Source organism: Struthio camelus, chromosome 1, assembly GCF_040807025.1.
Source record: "Struthio camelus isolate bStrCam1 chromosome 1, bStrCam1.hap1, whole genome shotgun sequence".
In the NCBI taxonomy this organism is placed as follows: Eukaryota; Metazoa; Chordata; class Aves; order Struthioniformes; family Struthionidae; genus Struthio; species Struthio camelus.
The window spans coordinates 193,783,547-193,802,916 of record NC_090942.1 but is presented as its reverse complement, the minus strand read 5'-3'; the positions used below and the strand labels follow the sequence as shown (position 1 = coordinate 193,802,916).

Genomic DNA, 19,370 nt, shown 5'->3' with positions numbered 1-19,370 from the left:
GTAATAGTTTTTAATGTGGATCAAAAATTCTAAAGACCTTTTATGGTTAAAGATACCATATTGACTACATTTCTGCTCTTTGCTTTTAGCTCCTTGGTGTGACACTGCCAACGTTACACTTTAGTTCTTTAATGGAGGTGAATTAGATCAGTCCTTATGTAGAAATAAATATTCTCCAGTTGTCTATAACACCATAATCCCCTGACTGTAATAAGATACAATTGTGGAAGGACCGGTGATTATCAGAGTTACGTCCCTTTTTAATCCAGAAGAGAATGGCAGTGAGCAGAGATGCAGTCAGATGACCTGAAGAGCAGGGATGGGTTAGCTGACCCCTGAAGGCTCCTTTCCATTCTATTTTCTGTCACTTGAGGAAACAAAGCTAGAGGCAAATAATGCTCTTTCTCTAAACACAGCGCAGTAAATGGATTTTCAGTTTTGGTAGGCTGCAGATCTGTAGGTTCTCTAGTCATGGATGGGTATGAGAACACTGCAGAACTTGTGCCTGATCCAGAGGACAGGGCAGTAAGGCAGAAAGGAGCATTCAGTGAAGTGTTAGACCAGCTGTGTAAGAGGCCTCCTGGGACGTATGACTGCACTGAAAAAAGTAATTTTAATAAGGAATACAAAAAAAAATCCTTCTTTGTAAATATTCATTCAGAAGCAAAAGATTTCCTCCAGGGTGGTAATAAACTACTTTATCTACAATTTGACAAGCTGCATCCAGACTTGCCTTACTGGGGTCCTGCTCCTGATCATCCGGATAGAGATGCTATTGCAGTGTACGCCAAAGACTTTTTCCATCTTCCACACTAACAGTAACCAGAGCATGCCTTAGTTCAGAGCTGAGAAGGAGTTATTTTGTGACAGGTGCCTGCACCTACACCTGGGAACCTGGAAGTTCTCTTGGTCTGTTAAAGTAGATCTAATCATAGAGATTAGGTCTCACTTTGAAAATGACTTTGCTGCCATCGAAGACTTCTTTAGGGAACAGAAGTAAGGGTCATTTCTCTGAGACAGTATTACAATCTTCAGCAGATAAGTGCTGATTCAGATCTCTTTCAGTCTGTAATCATGCTGAAATCATTTGTAGAATTGAACATGTGTCCAATAATCTCCAGGTGTTCTGCTCCAGTGGTAGTAGCTCTATAAGTGGAAAGGTTTTAGAGAGGCTTCTGGGCAGAAACTGTAAAGCAGTGTCGGATTTTGGTCAGAAATGAACATTAGGATGAGAAATTCTGACTTGCCTCAACTAAGAAACTGAAATCCAATAGGTAGAGAGAAGTCATGTGTTTTTATCTTCAGGGAAGCAGAATTATAGGCTGGGAATAATACCTTATAATTTTCCCAGCTTCTTCACTTATCTCTTTTGCTTGTATAATAAGTATTTAAAGAAACAGCTTGGAAAGGGAGGGGGTACTTTAATGAATATTGTTTGTTTTTTGTGGAACACATTCTCTGCATAATTATCTTAGAACTACCTTTTCCTGGGATGTGTCATAAGACTATTTGTGCTATGTCTCTGAGACTAAGTGCTATCTAGAAGAAGAGTAGTGGCTGACATGCCTTTTGCATGATGATAAATGCTACTGTGCTTGTACTGGATAGAACACAAATTTTCAAAAAACAAGGGATTTGTCTGTAACAAACAGTAAAAGAGTTGTGCTGTTTTGGAGAGAGGAAATATTTATAGCTTTAGTAGGTGAGAAATTATAACTTTGTTCTCAAGTAAAGCTTTCCCTTTTTTATTTTATTGCATCCACATCCCTGCCTGCAGTATTTGAAACACTGCAAGACTGTTGTGACATGGGGCACCCAAGAGGGACTTGGCGGTTCATGCAGCAGTTAGGATGCAGAAGGGACCTGACACTGCTTGAAACTACTGCAGAAGGTACAGCACTGCAAGGCCTGCTGTCCTGCACTGGTTGAACTGACTGTGCCTGGCACATGGGAGGCCTTGACCCAGACAGAGCTCCAGAGGATGTGGCAGATCTTGGGCACCAGGGAGTACCTGGTGCTTCTCCCCAAGCCTGGAGCAGACCATGATGGTGGCCTCATCTCTTGGGCTCTGCTGTGGTTGAGGAGCTGAGCTGCAGGAGGTGAACAGGCTGTATAGCTTCAGTGAGGACGAACAGAAGATTGACAGGATCTTTGCACCGAATAAAAAAGCATAAACCCCACATTGCATGGAAGGAAGGACAGCTGGAGGCTACACTCAAATGAGCAGTGCACAGAGACTCCCAAGATGGGGAAGGTGGAAGCTTATGACTTCTGGTAACAGAAGGCAGATTCCTTCTCTATCTGCAGATGTGCATTTACAGGATAGGTATAGTGCCATGGTAACAGTCAAGGAAGAACAAGTTCTGTCAGGGGAGGCTTTGAAGCCAGCTGAGCCTGAACCAAGTGTCGACACCAAGATGAAGCAGTGGGTGGTAGTGGTTGGAGGTTCTGTCCTGTGGGGGATGGAGGCACTCATCTGCCAACCTAGCTTGATTTCTTGGGAGGTTTGTTGCTTGTTAGGGACTCAGATCTAGGGTACTGTGAAGAGCCTGCTAAGGCTCGTATGGCCCTCTGATTGTACTCCTTGTTGCACATTCAAACGGGCACCAATGACATTATCAGGAGGGGAACCTTGAGCGTATCAAGAGTGACTAGATCAAGAGCTCTGGGATTGAGGTTGAAGAGCATGGGGGCCCAGGTGGTGTTCTCCTAAATCTTTGCAGTGAAGAGGAGAGGCTTGGTGAGGAGCAGACACATCCTGCAGGCCAAAACCTGATAGGGCAGCTGGTGTTGCAGGCAGGGCTTTGGCCTTTATGACCTGTCTGACTCTCTTTGAGGTATGAGGATTGCTGAGCAGAGATGGGATCCCTCTGACAAAGGGACCTTTGCAAACAGTCTTGCTAACCTAGTTAGGAGGGTTTTAAACCAGGTTCGCTGGGGAATGGTGATCGAAACCCAAAGAGCAGTAGACGTGTGGGGACAGTGAGGATGTGTCTAGAGGACAGCATAATGGAGGAGGTTCTCACTGTTTCCCTGTGATGGCAACATGACTGGGGGCCCATCTCAGGTGCCTGTACGTGAATACCCACACTGCAGGAAACAAACAGAAAGAATTAAAAGTCCGTGTATAGTTACAGAGTTATCATCTCACTGGGATTATAGAAACATGATTTGCATAAGTGCTGCAGTGGATGTATACAGCTACAGGCTGGGAAGACGAGGAGGAGGAGTTGTCCTCTAGGAGTGGCTTGAATGCATATGCATGGAGCTTTGCTCTGAAATGGGAGGCTGGAGGGTTGTGGTTTAAACTGGTGGACGGCAAGATGGGAGGGAAACCGTCTGGACGGTTGGGCTCAAAAGGTGGTGATCAAAACAGCATGAAGTCCATGTGGTGGCTGGTTACTAGTGGTTTCCGTCAGGGGTCAGTACTGGAGCCAAAACTGTTTGCTATCCCTCTTAACAGCCTGGAGGATGAGGTGGAGGGTGCTGTGCGCCAGTTTGCAGATGATCCCAAATGGGGGGAGGAGTAGCTGATACATGGGAGGGAGGGCTGCTATTCAAAGGGATTTACCAGGTGAGGAAAGGGGGTGACGTGAACCTCCTGAAGTTCACCAGAGGCAGATGGGCAGCCCTGCCCCTGAGTGGAGTAACCCGATGGCACAGTACAGGCTGGGGCAAGCTGTCTGGACAGCAGCTTAGCAGACAAGGACCTGGGGGAGAAGCAGTTGACCGAGAGCGAGCAGTGTGCCCGGGGTGAGGAAGGCCAAGCTGGGCTGGGCCGTGTTAGCCCGAGTGCAGCCAGCAGGTCGAGGGAAGTGCCTCTCCTCCTCTTTGAGCACTTGTGAGACGAGATGAGGAGTCCTGTGTCCGGTTTTGGGCTCCCCAGGACAAGGAAGGCATCGCTGTCCTGCAGAGCCCCAAAGGTGACTAGGGAGGTGGGGCACGTGGTGTACGAGGAGAGGCTGAGAGCGCTGGTTTTGGTGAATTTTAAGAAGAGATGGGTCTTAGTGCTGCCTACGGCCCCGTAATGGGAAGGTGCAGAGACGACAGTGTCAGGCAGTGTCTTCCTGGCAGTATACAGTGAAAGGGCAAGAGGCGCTGGGCAGAAATTGCAGCAGGGAAAAATTTTGAATAGATAGCAGGGCCTTGTTTTTTCTCCATGATGGTGGTCAGTGGCTGGAGCAGGTATCTTGTAGGGGCTGGAGAATGTCTATCCTTGGAGATAAAGGAAGCTCCCCTGGATAGGCCTTGAACGACCTCATTGTCATGGCCTGTGGTGAGCAGGGTGTTGGTCCAGGTTACCTCCAGGGTCCCTTCCAACCTAAATTATCCTTAGTGCTGTGACCTTAGTGCTTAGTGCACTGCTTTGGAAAGTTGCTTTGAGCTAAAGAGGAAGCTAATTGTTTGAACAGAAGCTTTGAGAGCTTTACTATATTTTTATAGTATTCTGCTGTGCATGACTGTCTGTGACATCTATTTATCTAAGTAGGGTTCTCTTTAATGAATTCAGTGTTAAAAAAACATAGCTTGGAAGTCACTGAATCAAGTGACTAAACATGTTTTAAGCACTAGAATTCAATTTCCCAGTTGTGCGTATTAACTAAAAGGGCTTTAGTTATGTTCTGAAGAGAATATGTTTAGAATTTATATGGCTTACATAGCTTTCACCTAGGCAGGTCACAAACTTGCTCATGGTCTATTCACTGCCCGTTTTGATTATGACTACTTTTCTTTGTTTAGAATATCTTCTTACATATTTTGGATATGTCTAATCCCAAGGAAATCTGGAAGTTTACTGAAAAATTCAAAAATGAACATAAATTGAATGTTTTGGTAAGTCTGCATATTTAAATGGTGGATCTGTCTTTGGAGTATATAGCCTCTGAACTTGTCAGACAAATAGTCTAGACTTCACAATTTAGCCAGCTTTCTCTGCTTAATTTTCACAAAATGTTGCTGCAGATGTCTCCATAGTCCGTTTGTTCCTGTTCATTCTCAATTTGTGTACATAGATATGATACTGTAAAATGAGAAATGCAACAGTTTTATTGCTTGCATCTTTTGAGGTTTTTACCACACATAGATTCACTTTGACTTTCGTCACTAATACTTAGCAGCATTTAGGGTACATGTTTAGGCTATGAATATTCTGTTAAACAATAATGTGGCAGGGACTGATTTGATTCCTCTTCACAAGGAGGGCCCGCTTAGGCCTAGTCCCTCTTAAGGATATGACTTTTACAGAAGGACTAGTTGGAGCAGTCTAAAACAGAGCCAGAGAGGGAGCTAACAGTTAAGCAACCTGGATGATCGAGGCCCAGTGCTGTCCTTTATTTAGCAGTGAAAATTGGCTGTACTAAAACTGAGGCACCTGGAACCATTGTTTTAGTGCTTATTACATGAGGAAGTTCTGATGGAAACAGAAGAGTAGCTTGCGAGGAGTGACAGTGAATGAGTAGGGAGATAAATAGGAGCAGATCTCTTAAAGATGTGAAGGAAGAGTTTGAGTTTCATCTGGAAGATAAGGCAGAGAAAGAAATGTGTCTGAGAATGCTCTGCCTGCACATAATTTGTGAGCTCCTGACTCTTCAGTAGTAAGTTTTGCCTTATGGTACATGCAGGCTGTGTGATGCAGCACTATTTCTGCAATGCCTGAGTCAGGCTGGGCATCTCTGTGGTGTTGCCAGTCAGCGATAAAAGCTAGGGTCCCTACAAACAGGCCACAGAGTCATTATGAAGCACCTCCGCTGGTTAGCTCTGCTCTTCTCAAGGGTAATTAACTTGAGCGCAGCAGTCTGCTGACCTGGCTACACTGCTGCCAAGTTTGGAAGAACTAATTCATTTGATTTACTGAGGGAGGGGGTCCCTGCAGGACACTCCACCTTGTGCTGTGCAGCTTCCCCCAGTGAATTTTCCCGGGTACAGAAATCTAACAGAGAATACATCTCTGCATAGCAGGCATCATGTGGGGTCAGTGGGATCTCAGATGAGACTAGTGAACTACACTGCTTACAATATCTGAGCTCAATTTGCATATTACTTTCTGTGAGGAAAGAGTTTAAAAACGTGAAAGTAAGGCACTAAGAAGGCCCTTGGCTCTTAGTGTAAAGCATCTGTGGTGGTCCGTTTCTTTGAAGACTCTTTCTTTTGTGTAGAAACTTCACGGTCAGCAACAGATTAGTGCAACTTGACCAGCCAGGTTTATTGAAACAATTTGTAGCTTCATATTGCAGTGCCAGAAAACAGCAAACTAGTGTAGACTGCTTGTATGTGTCGTTTGTTTCTAGATCTTTGCATAGATTGTTTATAATTATAGGAGTTGTCTTACAGATCAACAATGCAGGATGTATGGTTAACCAACGGGAATTAACAGAAGATGGACTTGAAAAGAACTTTGCAACGAACACCTTAGGTGAGTGTTGGGGGCTCAGTTCTGAAATATAATATTTATTTCTGGTTTCAGAAGTGTATATTCCTGTTCCAAGAGGGATCATACTATTGTTGTGTTAGGGAAGGAGTGGAAAAGGAAAAGAAGGAATATTATAGCTTGTTTGGAGTGGCGTTTCTTAGTTTCTCCATTTTTCACTTCTCCTCATATGAGTGCCTTTATCATAGCAGCAGTGGCCAAATGAAAATAAGATTTTAATTAAATCGATTCTGAAATACAATAGGAAACTTTGTTCCAAGCTGTACTGCTACTGGTAGTCTTTGTATAATCATTGTGCTCTCATGTCTTGGATAGTGCTTAGAGCATCCAGAGATGTTTAAAAGAGTGACTAGGCACATGTTTCAGTATGCTTGAGCAGCCCCATTTGACATAATGGAGGTGCTGTCTAAAAAGTCTGTGCCCTGTACAGTGCCCTAGACACTTGGAGGGACACAACATTTAATCAAGTGACTGAGCAGTGTTGGATAAGTCGTAGGCATTCCACATATAATGGGAGCGCCAAGGAACTCAGTGGTGGAGGTATAAGAAGGATGAAATATTGGCAACAAAGAAAGGGGAGATGTGGATGAGCGGGAAAGATAGAGAACAAAGTGGAAGGAGCCTCATAAAAAGCCATGGAAAAGATGTGAGCAAACATCCAGCCAGCAGGGAGAAAAGCTCTCTGCTGCTGCTGCTAACGCTCTAGGACTAAAAGCTACATCTCTTGCAATGGGAGGTGCGATGCTTCCATATGCCAGAAGTCCTGTCGCTCTGTTTTCCCTTGCCCTCCATGCAACACATGGTTTTCCTGAGAGACTCCTTAGTCTGTTGAGAAGTGACACATTAAGGAGAAGCTGTGGTGCTCAGTTTTTGCGTCATCCTCCTGTTCATCAGTATCTGGGGCTGGAAAGGGAGAAGCTTACACTACGTAGATGGGGCATTTATAGAGCCATGCATTTGGAGCCTGGAAACCCTTGCTGGGTTTTATTCTTGATATTGTTCCTGGTTGACTTCCTCAGCTCCCATTTACTTTTGAAAACTAACACTTTGGGTATAAATGGCTCATGCTTAGCTGGTATGGCACACAGCTTGTTTTCCTGTAAGTCTGACTACATTAAACTGACAATTAAAAATCCAAGTATAAAGACATAGATTCATCTTCTTAAAATTAATCTTCAGCTAAAATTCTTCTGTTTCTTGTGGTCCAAATTCAAAATGAGTTTTATTTTTTACCATCAAATTTCCCCTGGCCATAGAAATACAAGAACTTCTACCTTGAAGAATTTCTTCACTTTAAATTAGTTTAACCCTCTTGTGGACTTTCAAACAAAAATTCAGCACTGTGCAAAGTTGCAGTTCTTCCAGAGGGAAGCAGCATGAAATAAATAAAATAGGCTGAAGATAAAGGCATATTTTTGTTCAGTTTTAAACACTGAGGAAATTAATTGCCAAGAAACAGTACTAGGACATCACTTGAATTAGATTTTATAGTACAAATAGGAGAAGCAGAAGTTACAGCTTTCCCAGCTGTAAATCAGCCACACTGGAGATATACAGCAGAATACAGCTGCACATACGTACTAGAGGAAGCTGAATTACAGTTTCAGCAAACTAGGAAAATGCCTGTATTCCTTTTGCGAATGTTACGTACAGATTTCCTTTATTCATTTGTGTATCACTTTCTACATGAATGTAAAAGAAGGTCAGAGAGGTGATTACACATTTGAGCAGATAAGGCAGAATAGATAAGTCGTCCTCTGTTGTCCAACTTCTGCACAGTTTAGACAAGGACTGACAAACAGTTGTTTGCTGAGGCTGGTTCTGTCTAGGCAGCAAACTGGATTAAATTGTGAAGCCTTGAGAACAGAGTGGAACTTGGTTGAGCTGGGAGACACTGTTCAGAGTGCAAGAGAGAATAGTTTTGTGGCTTGTAAATCACACACACATAGAGGACCAATATCATCCATGGTGCAGGTTTTCTCTTTAAAGTGAGAGGTGGAGGAGTAAATCATGCCCGTTGGAGTCATAGTGGGAGAAAGCTGTATGGAAAAATGAATATCACAGTAGGTACTATGTTAAGTCATTTCCGTAAACGCTGTGTACCCTTGGGCATGGTTTGCTGTGGAGAAGCTATTTCTATATCAGTAATTATCTGTGGTTATATGTTTCCAGAGAAAGCCTTTGCTAAATTACACACCGTTGGTATATAGGATGGCTGTAAACCAGTATGTCGTCTGAATGAGCAGACTGGATTTCCCTCTCCCCCTTTTACCCCAGAAAAGCAAAAACCTAAAAGATGTCATGGGCTCTAGACCCATGTTTTGGAAATCTGCAGTTGTCCCCCTCTTGACAGCAGCCTGGGAACCGTAACACAGCTGCTTCATTTCTGTGGAAATAAGGTTGAATTATCTATTTTTTCAAATCTTCACATACAAGGCATTTTTTTCTTTCTGTGACTGCATCTAGCCTGGATCTTAGCGCCGATCTAGTGAAGGAGTGTCTAGGTTGTATCTGTCTAAGAATGTGAGACCCTGAACTGTAACATGCTTTAAATACAGAGTAGAGTCTTTGAATTCTGTGTTTGATATCTGATTAACATTTACAGGAGCTGTAGGATTGCTCATTTAGATGTTTAAAATGCTGTGAAGCTTTTAAATCCAGGCTAGGGACATTTTCCTCTTGACTGACTTGTTAGTCTGTTTTCAGATATTTTGCATAATGGATGCTAAAGTTCAGTTCTAATTGGTCGTTTGACTTGTGAAACATACTTTATATCCCGATCTTTTCTTACACAGTATCAGGCAAAAATGAATGCATAAGTCCTCTGAGAGATAAGATGAATGTATATGAAAATAATACTAGTTGGAATAGAAAGTAAACATTCCTGTATGTGAAACATCGGTGTTTGAACTCTAGGTCTGGAGTATAATAAATAGTATTAATGAGAACTGCTGGGTTCCCAGACCCTTGCTGAGATTTACATTTTACTGCAAAGCTCTTTTAACACTGAAGAAACTAACAGTCCTCTTACTGCTTTCCATATGTATTTGTTACACTTTGCAAATCACTCATCCCTTATTGCAAAGCTAGTAGAAGCTGTAATATGAGGTTTATGTAACTAGGTGTGAGCTACATGAATATTTCCACTGACTGACTAATTAAATCAAATAGGAGATGCAGAATCCTCTCTGGTGCTGTCAGAGTACGCAGATAGTGAAGAGCAAGAAAACGCAAAATGTGAGCTGATAGTTCAGACTTGGTATGGTTTGTTTAGTATTCTAGTCTGAATTGTAATGTGCTTCGAGCAGTCAGCACTGGCCATATCTGTGCTCACCCACCACCGCAGGCCTGCATTGGTGCGTAGCGTGCTTCAAACCAGACTCAGGCACAAATGCCGTGTGGCTCATTGTGGGTCTGTTGTTGCTATCAGGTGAAATATCTTGCCTCTTTTCCCAGCTAGATCCCCAAGAGTTGCTGCTCGGCTGTGCAACGCTTATACTGCAATGGGGGCGTGCTAGCCAGGCACAAGTCTGAAACTGCACACGGCTGCTTGAATCACACCTTTGGGATGAAACTGAGTCTCTGCCGGGGTAATGCCGGCTGATTCCTTGGGGAGCTGCAGATGCTGATGGGCAGTTTTAAGCTGTGTTTTGTCCTTTCGTTCTGTGCGTTGCCGCCCTTATGTCTCCTCCTGTGGGCTGGCCTTGTACTCAGGGTTGCATCCAGGAGCTGGGCAGTAACAAGCAATAATTTTCTCTGATGAGACTTGCAGACTTCTGAGTCAGCACTTCCTTCTTTTTTATGTAAAACCCCAAACAAAGACTATTCAAACTGACAGTATTCAATCACTTCGGAAAAAAACTGTCAGCATTGGTAGGCGAGCAGAGGCAACAGAAGCATGTTCTTGTTGAAACACTAGAAATTTAGCTGAAACGATCCTTTCTCCATTTCATAGCCTGCCTTACTTTACTTTTACTCAACCCATCTTTTCACTTGACATGGAAAAATGGCATGTATGTTACAGTTTATTGCTATTCACCGGCCAAGGGTGTGCTCACACATGTTTGGAGATAAATAAATGATGCCCCCAGATTGCATCTCTTCTTTACTGTAATGAAACCTCCTCTGCTCCCTTGTTTTAATAACAGCGTATACATTTACTCTGTGTGCAAGAAGCAGTAGGGCCAGAGAAAATAAGCTGTTCCTCTACTGCAGTAGCAGTACAGCCCGTCTGTGGCAAATCGCCTAACCCGTATGGATGTTTTTCAGTCACTTCCGTACACACAAACCATACCTAACCGGTGTTTCACACAAGACGGTGTTGCCTACTGAATTATGTTCTGAACTACTGGGAATTCAGACAACTTGGATACCAGCTGGCAGTGTGCCATAAGAACACTGCTTGATCTTTGGCAAGACCATCTTACCTGCAAAAAGGAGATTATGCTACCAATTTCCTTTATGAAGACTTTTGAGGCTTACGGATGAGAGGTGCTTCATAAAAGTATATGGCTGAATGTAGCTTAAATCCACTAGCTGTGCTGAGGTCCAGGTTCCCAGAACAGAGGCGAACCCTTAGTGAGCTGAGCTTAGCTTCGTAATTCCAGGGAAATGCAAACCTTTGTTTTGTCTTTCATGTTCATTCCCTCAGAGACAGCACACTCACATCTTCACTCCTGATCTCATGTTCAAAATACAGGCTCAGAGATGTCTCCTTACTTGGAACTCCATAAGCTGCAAGGCTTGAAAAGATAACCAGGTCAAGGAAGAATGTCAGCTTGCTGTGTGTGTGTGGTTTTTTTAAGCTTGGACATAGGAAGAGCAAGCCAGTGTATTTAACTAATTTTTACCAGATGAATGAGCCACTAAAATCTGTACAATCAAACTTCTTTCTTTTGTTTCCACTTTTTTCACAGTTGAAATAACACTGTTCCCTGATAATGCTGCAAAGCGCAGGCAGATGGAAAACTCCACTGAGTGTGGTGCTGGCTGCCTGCCCTTATCTGAATGTTAGCAGATTAAAAACCTCACCAACACTTTACCACTAATTGCCAGATAGAACATCAAGCAAAAACTGTTCTAGAATCCGCCAAGACACTTGGGTCTGCAATAATTGTGTCATCAATTAATTTGTCATAAACAGGTAGTGACTTTACAATACTACTACTTCTGCAGCTATAATTTTCTTTATAAATTAATGTTCAAGGTCAGGTTTTGGGGTCACTTTATACAAATTCTGTAAAGCAGATAGGAGTATGTGTTCGTGTGCTGTTATTACACATTATATCCTGTTTGACTTTCAAGTCTGAAGTACATGAATCTTGAGGATTCCTCCAGGTTTTAGCATGGTAAAGCTGAAGTACAACACTGATTTAAAGGTATTCTTGAAGTCTTCCTTCAAGTATTTGTTTTTCTTTTCTGTTTGAGGTGTTCCGTGTGTTGCTTAGTTTCATGATCTAGTATAGAAAGATTTGTAGCTTTGTGTGGGAAAGAGCAGAGTGTAATGCACTGTAGGCTTCTGGCCACTGCATGGGGATAGCTCTCACTTTGGTTATGGTGTCACCAAGGTGGTAAGATCAATGATGAATTAATTGTTAGAAGAATGTGCATAACTACCTCTGGCAAGAGCTAGCCATAGTGTTTTCCATAGACTCCCCTCAACTTCCACTTCAAGTCATGTGTAAGGTGGCCTAATTTGATTTTAAGAGTTTAGGAAGCAGCCAGACAGATTTTTTTAGTATTTTTTAAAGAGCTTAGTGTAGGAATTTAATGTTTGTCTTCCTAACAGCTCCTTATTTTCTACACTTGCATCATAAGTTATTGCTTATACAGGATCAGAGAGGAGTTCACTGTATGGAGTTAAAAACGGGAGATGTTAACTAGCGCACAATATCAGATTACTCAACTAAATTGAGAAGACCTCAGAGCAAGTGGAACACATATACAACAGGACACAAGGGAATGCATGGTGATTCTTTTTTTTTTCCAAACAAGTAAACCTGAAAGCTAAACAAACATTAATGTGATCAGCACTTGGGAGAAAATGTGTATGAACAAAATGTATTCTCATTAAGTGTCATGCTAGTAACTTTTACGAGAATTATGATACGTAATATGCGGACTGAGAACCCACACTATCTAGTCTACTGTATGACAGAGTTGGCTGGATGGTATGTAATGCTAGCGTTGCTATGTCCTTATAGAAAAGACTTTAACTGCGCTGTATAATTTCCTATTAAGTGAGCTCAGATTAGAGATATAAAACTTTTAGGAATTTTTCCAAAGAAAAGCAAATGTTGAGAGGATGTTTATCTTTAAAAGGAATTGTACATCAATCCCAGGAGCCTCTTTGACTCGAAAAGATGTGGCCAGCATGTACTATGTCAAACCTCATTATGTGGAACAAAGCTGTAGCTTGCCCAGTAGGCTTCTCTAGCTGACTCCTCACCTCTGCAGAGTTCAGCGAAGGCAAAATGAAATCCTGTATGTGGGGGTGACAGACTGCACGCCTACTTACCACCTTCTGCATTCTCCTGCTTGCTTCTGAGCAAGCTCCAGAATTAAACTTGCTGGACTCCTTTGTGGCACAGCAAATACTCCTGTTTAAAGAGAAGTGTTGTGTACCATCTCCCTGCAAAAATGTTTTTTTTTTACCCTTACACCAGTGGAGCCAAACTTTCAGGCCAGGCAGGCAGTATACTTCCGACTGCAGGAACAGGTCATATATAACAGTCTGGCCTCCGCCACACGATCAGATTTGATAGCTGCAAGTAGTGCAGCTATCAGTATGTCTAAGTGTGCCTCGTAGGTTTACTCCTAGCTTCCTGACTGCTGGGTTTGAGATGCCTGCGGGAAAGAGGGAAGCTGCTGCTTGAGTTTCTGCCACGTGAGTATTTCAGGTGGCCTGTCTTCTTACACAGGTACTATTCAGCCCTGTGCAGGAAAAGGGCTGTAGTCCTGGTGAGCCATGGTGAGAAACATCGTGCTCCTCGCTGCCGTGTTTCCCAGAGGACTCTCAGTTCCTCCTCTGTCATAGGTACAGGCGGTGGGGAACAGGCACTGAGAAACACGACGGCCTGGAGGCTGAGTGCCTCCATTTACAAAGTATCTGCTTGAGACCAGGACACTCTTTCTCCAGAATACCCCCAGTTGCGTTGCTGGTTCTTGCCGTTCCAGAATAAGTCTCCCTTTGTTTCTGGCAGAATCACGAAGGTGCTGTCGGAGGAAGGGCAGGATCTCCGAGATACTCAATGCTCTTTCAGTGCAAGGCACATCACTGCTGATCGTCACCTTCCCCACCATGCCCCTTTGTGCTCTCTCTTGGTCTCTTAAAAAATAAAGAGAAAAAAATAATCAAAAAATCTCTACAGTGACTGAACACAGTGACTATTAAGAATTAATCACGTTTGATATGCCTTACCATTTTAACTCAGCTCTATGGGAGGAGGTGCCTCCTTCAACAGGCGAAAATGATTTCTGTGTCAAGGAAACAACATAATAGAATGATGAGGTTTTTGTTTTGGAAAGCTAGGTGCCCAATGCGTGGTTATGAATAATCAACTGTTAGCAAAAATATAAATAGCTTGGATATTGTCTTGATTTCTCTAATGGGTAGCCTCGTCTCTCGTCTACCAAATCAAAATGTTGGTTTTCCTTGCGGAGGAATAATTACTAGAAATAAGAAAATTTTCTCTTTTAATTTTAATACTGCTCATGCAGTTCATGCTTGCATGAGGACTGTGGCCATCAACACATTCATTTATTGCTTCCTATTTACTTAAAGGAAATTGATTTCTCTATTGCTGCCTACTGTAATACATCCATGCTTGGAAAAATGCATGCCAGGAAGTACATGACTGCAACAGGCCGCTAGACCAGCTGTACTTAGCACTGTTTTTAGTCTTATCGGTTTGAATGTAACTATCAAACTGCATACTAGCTTTTATGTGAATGAAAATGTATGGGTTTAGACTGGTGAGGATGTATTTCAACCAAATATAGACCCAATTAATCTTACTGTACTAAATTACTTGGTGAGGTTGTTTTGCCTCACAGACCAGCCATGCAGATAAGAATGTATAGTAGCCAATGTATTTGTTAAAAAAATTAAGGAGTCTGTGTCCAGACACTTAAGATTGGAACAACCATTGGTGAAATATTTAGTAGGAGGAGGAACAAAACACTGGTTTTGAAGCCCAGTGCTTCAGATGTATGTATGTTTGGAGACGCTAGTGCCTGCCCCAGGAAACAGGGATCAAAACGAGTCTCTTGACACTCTGTCCCAAAGTGAATGAGCAAGTGGTTTTTGTGGGGCAAAAAGACCGAATGATCTGACTATGTAGGATTTAGTGAATTCTTCTGAAATGAGAGGAAGAGAAGAAACATGAGCTTTGCAATTTGTGGTTTTAACTGCACGTACAAACTTCTGACAAGCTGTAGTTGCTAGAAGCAGTATTTTTGGCATCGAGCTTCTCTCTCATCCAGCTGGAAAACAAAACAAAACGCAGTCGTTAATGAGGCAATGTTAATGCATTCGTCTTTGCATCTCTTTAGAATTAACAAACAGAAATGAAGCCCTTAAAAGCATAAATTAGTCTGGGGGGAGTCAAATCAAGCGCTGTCATAGCTGGTGCATTGCAGCTCTGCTTTAAGGAAATGCAGCTTGTTTAACCAAAACGTGAGGTTACTTTGCATTTGAAGAATTTGTGGCAGATCAACATTTAATCCGGGCTTTCAGCTTGTACTGAAGCTATTTTTTTTTGTTTTATCTCGCGGCAATCTCCCATGGCAATCAGCAGTAGTTCTTGTCCTAATGATGTCATCCTTCAGTCTCCCCGCCGCTACCAGGGGAGACTTACGCTCTCTCATTATTCACTGGCAACTGCCTTGGCTTGCATTTTCTGCTGAAGGCAGCCTGCATTTACTCATCTGCTGCGCATTCATTTTGTTTGATTTGCCTGGGTTTTAAATATATTGTGTGCATATGGATGTCCCTGTGATTATATTGGGAAAATGAAGACTGTTGTGGCTGGCAGGGGAACTGAACAGTTTGTTCACCAAGCATGTAACGTGTTTAACTTTGGTAGCATATTTATAAACGTGCTATATTTCAGCTGGGTGATCTCATCACCTCTGTGGAAGGGAGGTTATAAAGACACATGCTGAAGTGTCTTCATGTCTAGTGCTTCGTAGCTCGTGGAAAAAAATTCATCACTGACACAAGGTTATTGAACTAGAGCCACTTGTGAAGGGACAAGAGGGAAGTATTATGCTTTTCCTTAATGCAGAAGCACTAGACTAAGTGGGGCTACAAAGATTCATTTTGAATTAAACAGCTGAGAATTTTTTAATACAGTTTAAAGGAAAACATATGTAAAAAATATGTCTTAAGAGATTAAAAAAAAACCCAAAATCGCTGTCTTGCCCTTGAGCTAGCTGAAAAATCGCTAGGTGTGTCTGAATCAAACACACTATCAGTTGAACAATGTTTTGAATAAACAAACTTTGCTAGTCATGGTAACAGCTGTAATGGAATATAGTTGTGCTGTGTGTATGAATCTGTGCTAAATGAGCGTGATTAAAGAGGGAAGGAACACAGCTAAGTTTCCTCAAGTAATCTTAGTTTTAGCCCTGGGCGCACAATACTAGTATTTTCCCGCTAGGGACTGCTTATCTTTTATAATAGTCATGCTGGGTATTAAAAAGGAAGTTTTTATGTGCAGCGCAAATCAGAAATGTTGGGGTACCCTAAGTGATTTCACAGCGAGAAGGCAAAAACATTGCAGAGTGATGGATAAATCTTTAGTGCATCTTCACCTTCTCCAGTTAAACCACAGCCAGGGCTGGATATAGTTGCCATATGCAAGGCCTGAGAAACACAAGCATTTAGCAACAATTTGCTTCTCTTGTTCATAACCTGGCCTAAATATGTGCATACACACCATACATGGAGAGGAAATATCTTGCCTCTTTTTTCCCTGGCATCACCTTACCCCAAGTAAATATATATCTGACCCAAGCTGCTTTAGAATCATAGTGGGAATGTGGTGAGCAGTTTACACTATAGGTACAACATTCATAAAAGCCTATCAAATAGTTGGTGTGTCCTTTGAGAAGTATGTAGCAATGTGGACTGCTACTAGTTAAATAGACACAGGTAAAGCAGCAATGAAATCATTAAATTCAGATGAAATTTCAGTAATAAAGAGACTTCTTGTATTTTGACTTGTTATAGGGGGCAAGGAGAGAAGAAAGCTTTTTCAAAAAGAAAAGTTAATGTTCATGTTTATCTTTCTTGTAGGTACATACATTCTGACAACTGCCCTGCTACCCCTGCTGGAAAAAGAAGCTGATCCCAGAGTGGTGAGCGTGTGTTGCTGCTGAAAAGTGGTGTTCTACCATTCTTTCCCTGTGGTTTGTGACAATATCTCTTTGGCTGTGTTAGCAATCCAGGATTAGTTATAATGCCATAAGCATCTCAAGAATCTTCTTGAATTTGCTAACAGCAGGCTCCTTCTCCAAGGCAGGGTTCTTTCCTGCTGCTCTCAACCCTTCATTGGAAAGCAGAGTAAAACAGTTCCTGAGAAACTTATTTTTGTCGGACGTCTCCAGGGCAAGTAATCTGCTGCAGCACAGTGCAAAATACCTATATCAGGGGTATAGGCTTAAAGGAACCTTCTAGGTCTTGGTGTAAAACAGGACAGCAAGTACACTTTTAAAATGAAATTTCCTATGTTTTGTACTGTATTTCTTGTTTTCTAATGAGCTTCTGTAAGTGCTAAATATAGAAACTACAGAGAGTGTAGTTTCTACATTATTCTTCAGAAGGAAAAAGCACAGAGAGTTCCCTGATGGGCTCAACGGCATTTTGAATGAAAATCACTTGATTTTTTTTTCTTTCACCTCGTCTGCAGATGTGCTCCAAACGTGGCCACAGGCACAGTGTAAAGAGTATGCAGAGGAATCCTGCTCCCAGGGACTTCAATATAGGGCCTGAAGGCAAAATTACATGCATGAGTGCAACTGTGAGGAGTTCTTGGTTTTGTTTTTCACTCATTTGTTTTTATTCAATTGATTACAGATAACTGTCTCTTCTGGGGGCATGCTGGTTCAAAAATTAAGCATATCTGACTTGCAGTCAGCAAATGGCACATTTGATGGAACTATGGTGTATGCACAAAACAAGGTACAGTCCATGGTTTTGAAAGCAAAGCCCAGCAGTTGTTTGCTGGGCGGCTCATACCATCTGCTTTGCAAAAACCCTATTGTGTTCACTATTGCTCTCCCATTGCATCCAACCCCTAGAGAGCCCCACAGGCAATAATATTCATCAGTACAACAAATTTCCTGCTTCAGGTAGAGCAACCATTGCATTTTAAAGTGCAGAGCAGAGAGCAGTTTCAGGAGCATCGTGGCGTGCACCCATGAGTACATACCATTTTGCACTGAGAACATGGCTAGACTTTAATTTTATTTGATTTAAGGCGAGGGGAGAAAACTATCTTTAGCTGATAAGTCTTCTCTGCCTACTCAATTCTTACCTGCAGGCTGCAGCAAGCAGGCTTGGTCAGTAAAAGCAATGTAACTGCTTTAAAGATAAGCTTGCCGCCACGATATGGACTGCAGTGACCACAGTGGTCTCTGATAACATTATCCAATAAACCCAGTCAGGATGAGCCGAGGTGTATTTCTGCTGTACCAGAATGCCCTGATAATTACAGCACGTTTGGTATAGTTTATCTCCCTGGGAAACTCTCGCTACTGGTTATAGCGAGACAGAATTACAAACTCAGTGGACAGGTTAATGGACTCAGTGCTAGTCTGGCTGTTTTTGTTCTATCCTAGAGACAGCAAGTTGTCTTGACAGAACAATGGGCAAAAGCTCACAGAAACATCCATTTCTCTGTCATGCACCCTGGCTGGGCAGACACTCCAGGTACCATCTGCTTGAGATTCTGCCTGTGTTTTTTCTTTTCAGGATTAGTCTAAAAGCAAAGAGAATTGAGATTTTCTGATAAATTTCTTTAACAGGTGCAGCAATTTCCTGTCTCCAAATCGGTGATTAAGGTAGTTTTGTACCCCCTTGGTAGTCCTGTTCTGCACAGTGTCTGCTATCTGTGAGTAGCCAGAGAGTCATAAAGGGATGTGAATGGTTCCAGTCCCATGCAAATGCACAGAAAAGCCATAGTGCCTTAAGCTAACCTTTAAGTTACGCTTGCGATGGGACTGTTAAACACAAAGATACAGCTTCTGCCTCTGTGAGTCCCAACATGCAGATGGTGGGACTCTGAGAGGGCATATAGGAAAATGGGGCATGCACCATTGTGCAAGCCTTGTTCCTCTGCTCTTCCTCTAATCATTTACTGCTGTCAAGAAGCAGCGTATTTCGCTAGACAGCCCTTTGCCTGAGCTGCAGCTGTCCTTTAGTGACTATGTCGCAGCAGGTGGGCCAGCATCAGTTATCCAATGTGCATGTTGCATTTTGCAATATGTTACCATTGCCTAAGACCCAAGCTTGAGATGTGGACTAGCAATCCAATCTCCCATGGCTTTTCTCGTGATGCAGCTTCCCAAACGTGCTTCTGATGACTGAAGCATTTGTCCCATCGATTTTATTCTTGAAAACTAGCATTTCCAATTAGAAACCCTAGTATTTCTTTTTCTTTAAAATATATTTATTTTTGTGCTATATTCTTCATGTATTTCAAACCTAATGACCTTAAAGTTATCCTGCCTTAAAGTTTAAGGAATTTCTAACCCCCTAAAAATAAAGAGCTGCAGAGGAGGGACGATCAATCATCACCTGTTCGACAAAATAAAAAGAAGCCAGTTTTTAAGCATTAGTTATATTGTTGGTTTAGCTGCTGTTCACCATATACTTGTGAAATATTATGCTGCAGTTGTTTTCCTAAAACTGGTGAAAAAATAACAATGAAAGATCCTG

The 19,370-nt window shown here is 42.3% G+C and overlaps 1 protein-coding gene across 4 annotated transcripts in view; it reads left to right on the top strand.

The window, feature by feature from the left end:
• DHRS12 (dehydrogenase/reductase 12) overlaps positions 1–19,370 on the top strand; it is a 32,795-nt gene that overhangs the window by 5,368 nt on the left and 8,057 nt on the right. For 2 of the 4 annotated variants that reach the window (XM_068929911.1, XM_068929910.1), the window contains exons 4-8: positions 4,741–4,833; positions 6,331–6,412; positions 16,728–16,789; positions 17,508–17,612; positions 18,272–18,362. In XM_068929911.1, the coding sequence (XP_068786012.1) occupies positions 4,741–4,833; positions 6,331–6,412; positions 16,728–16,789; positions 17,508–17,612; positions 18,272–18,362 (433 nt within the window). Of the gene's footprint in view, positions 1–4,740; positions 4,834–6,330; positions 6,413–16,727; positions 16,790–17,507; positions 17,613–18,271; positions 18,363–18,457; positions 18,544–19,370 lie in introns of all 4 variants that reach the window. The other 2 variants (XR_011138646.1, XR_011138645.1) reach the window with 2 other exon arrangements.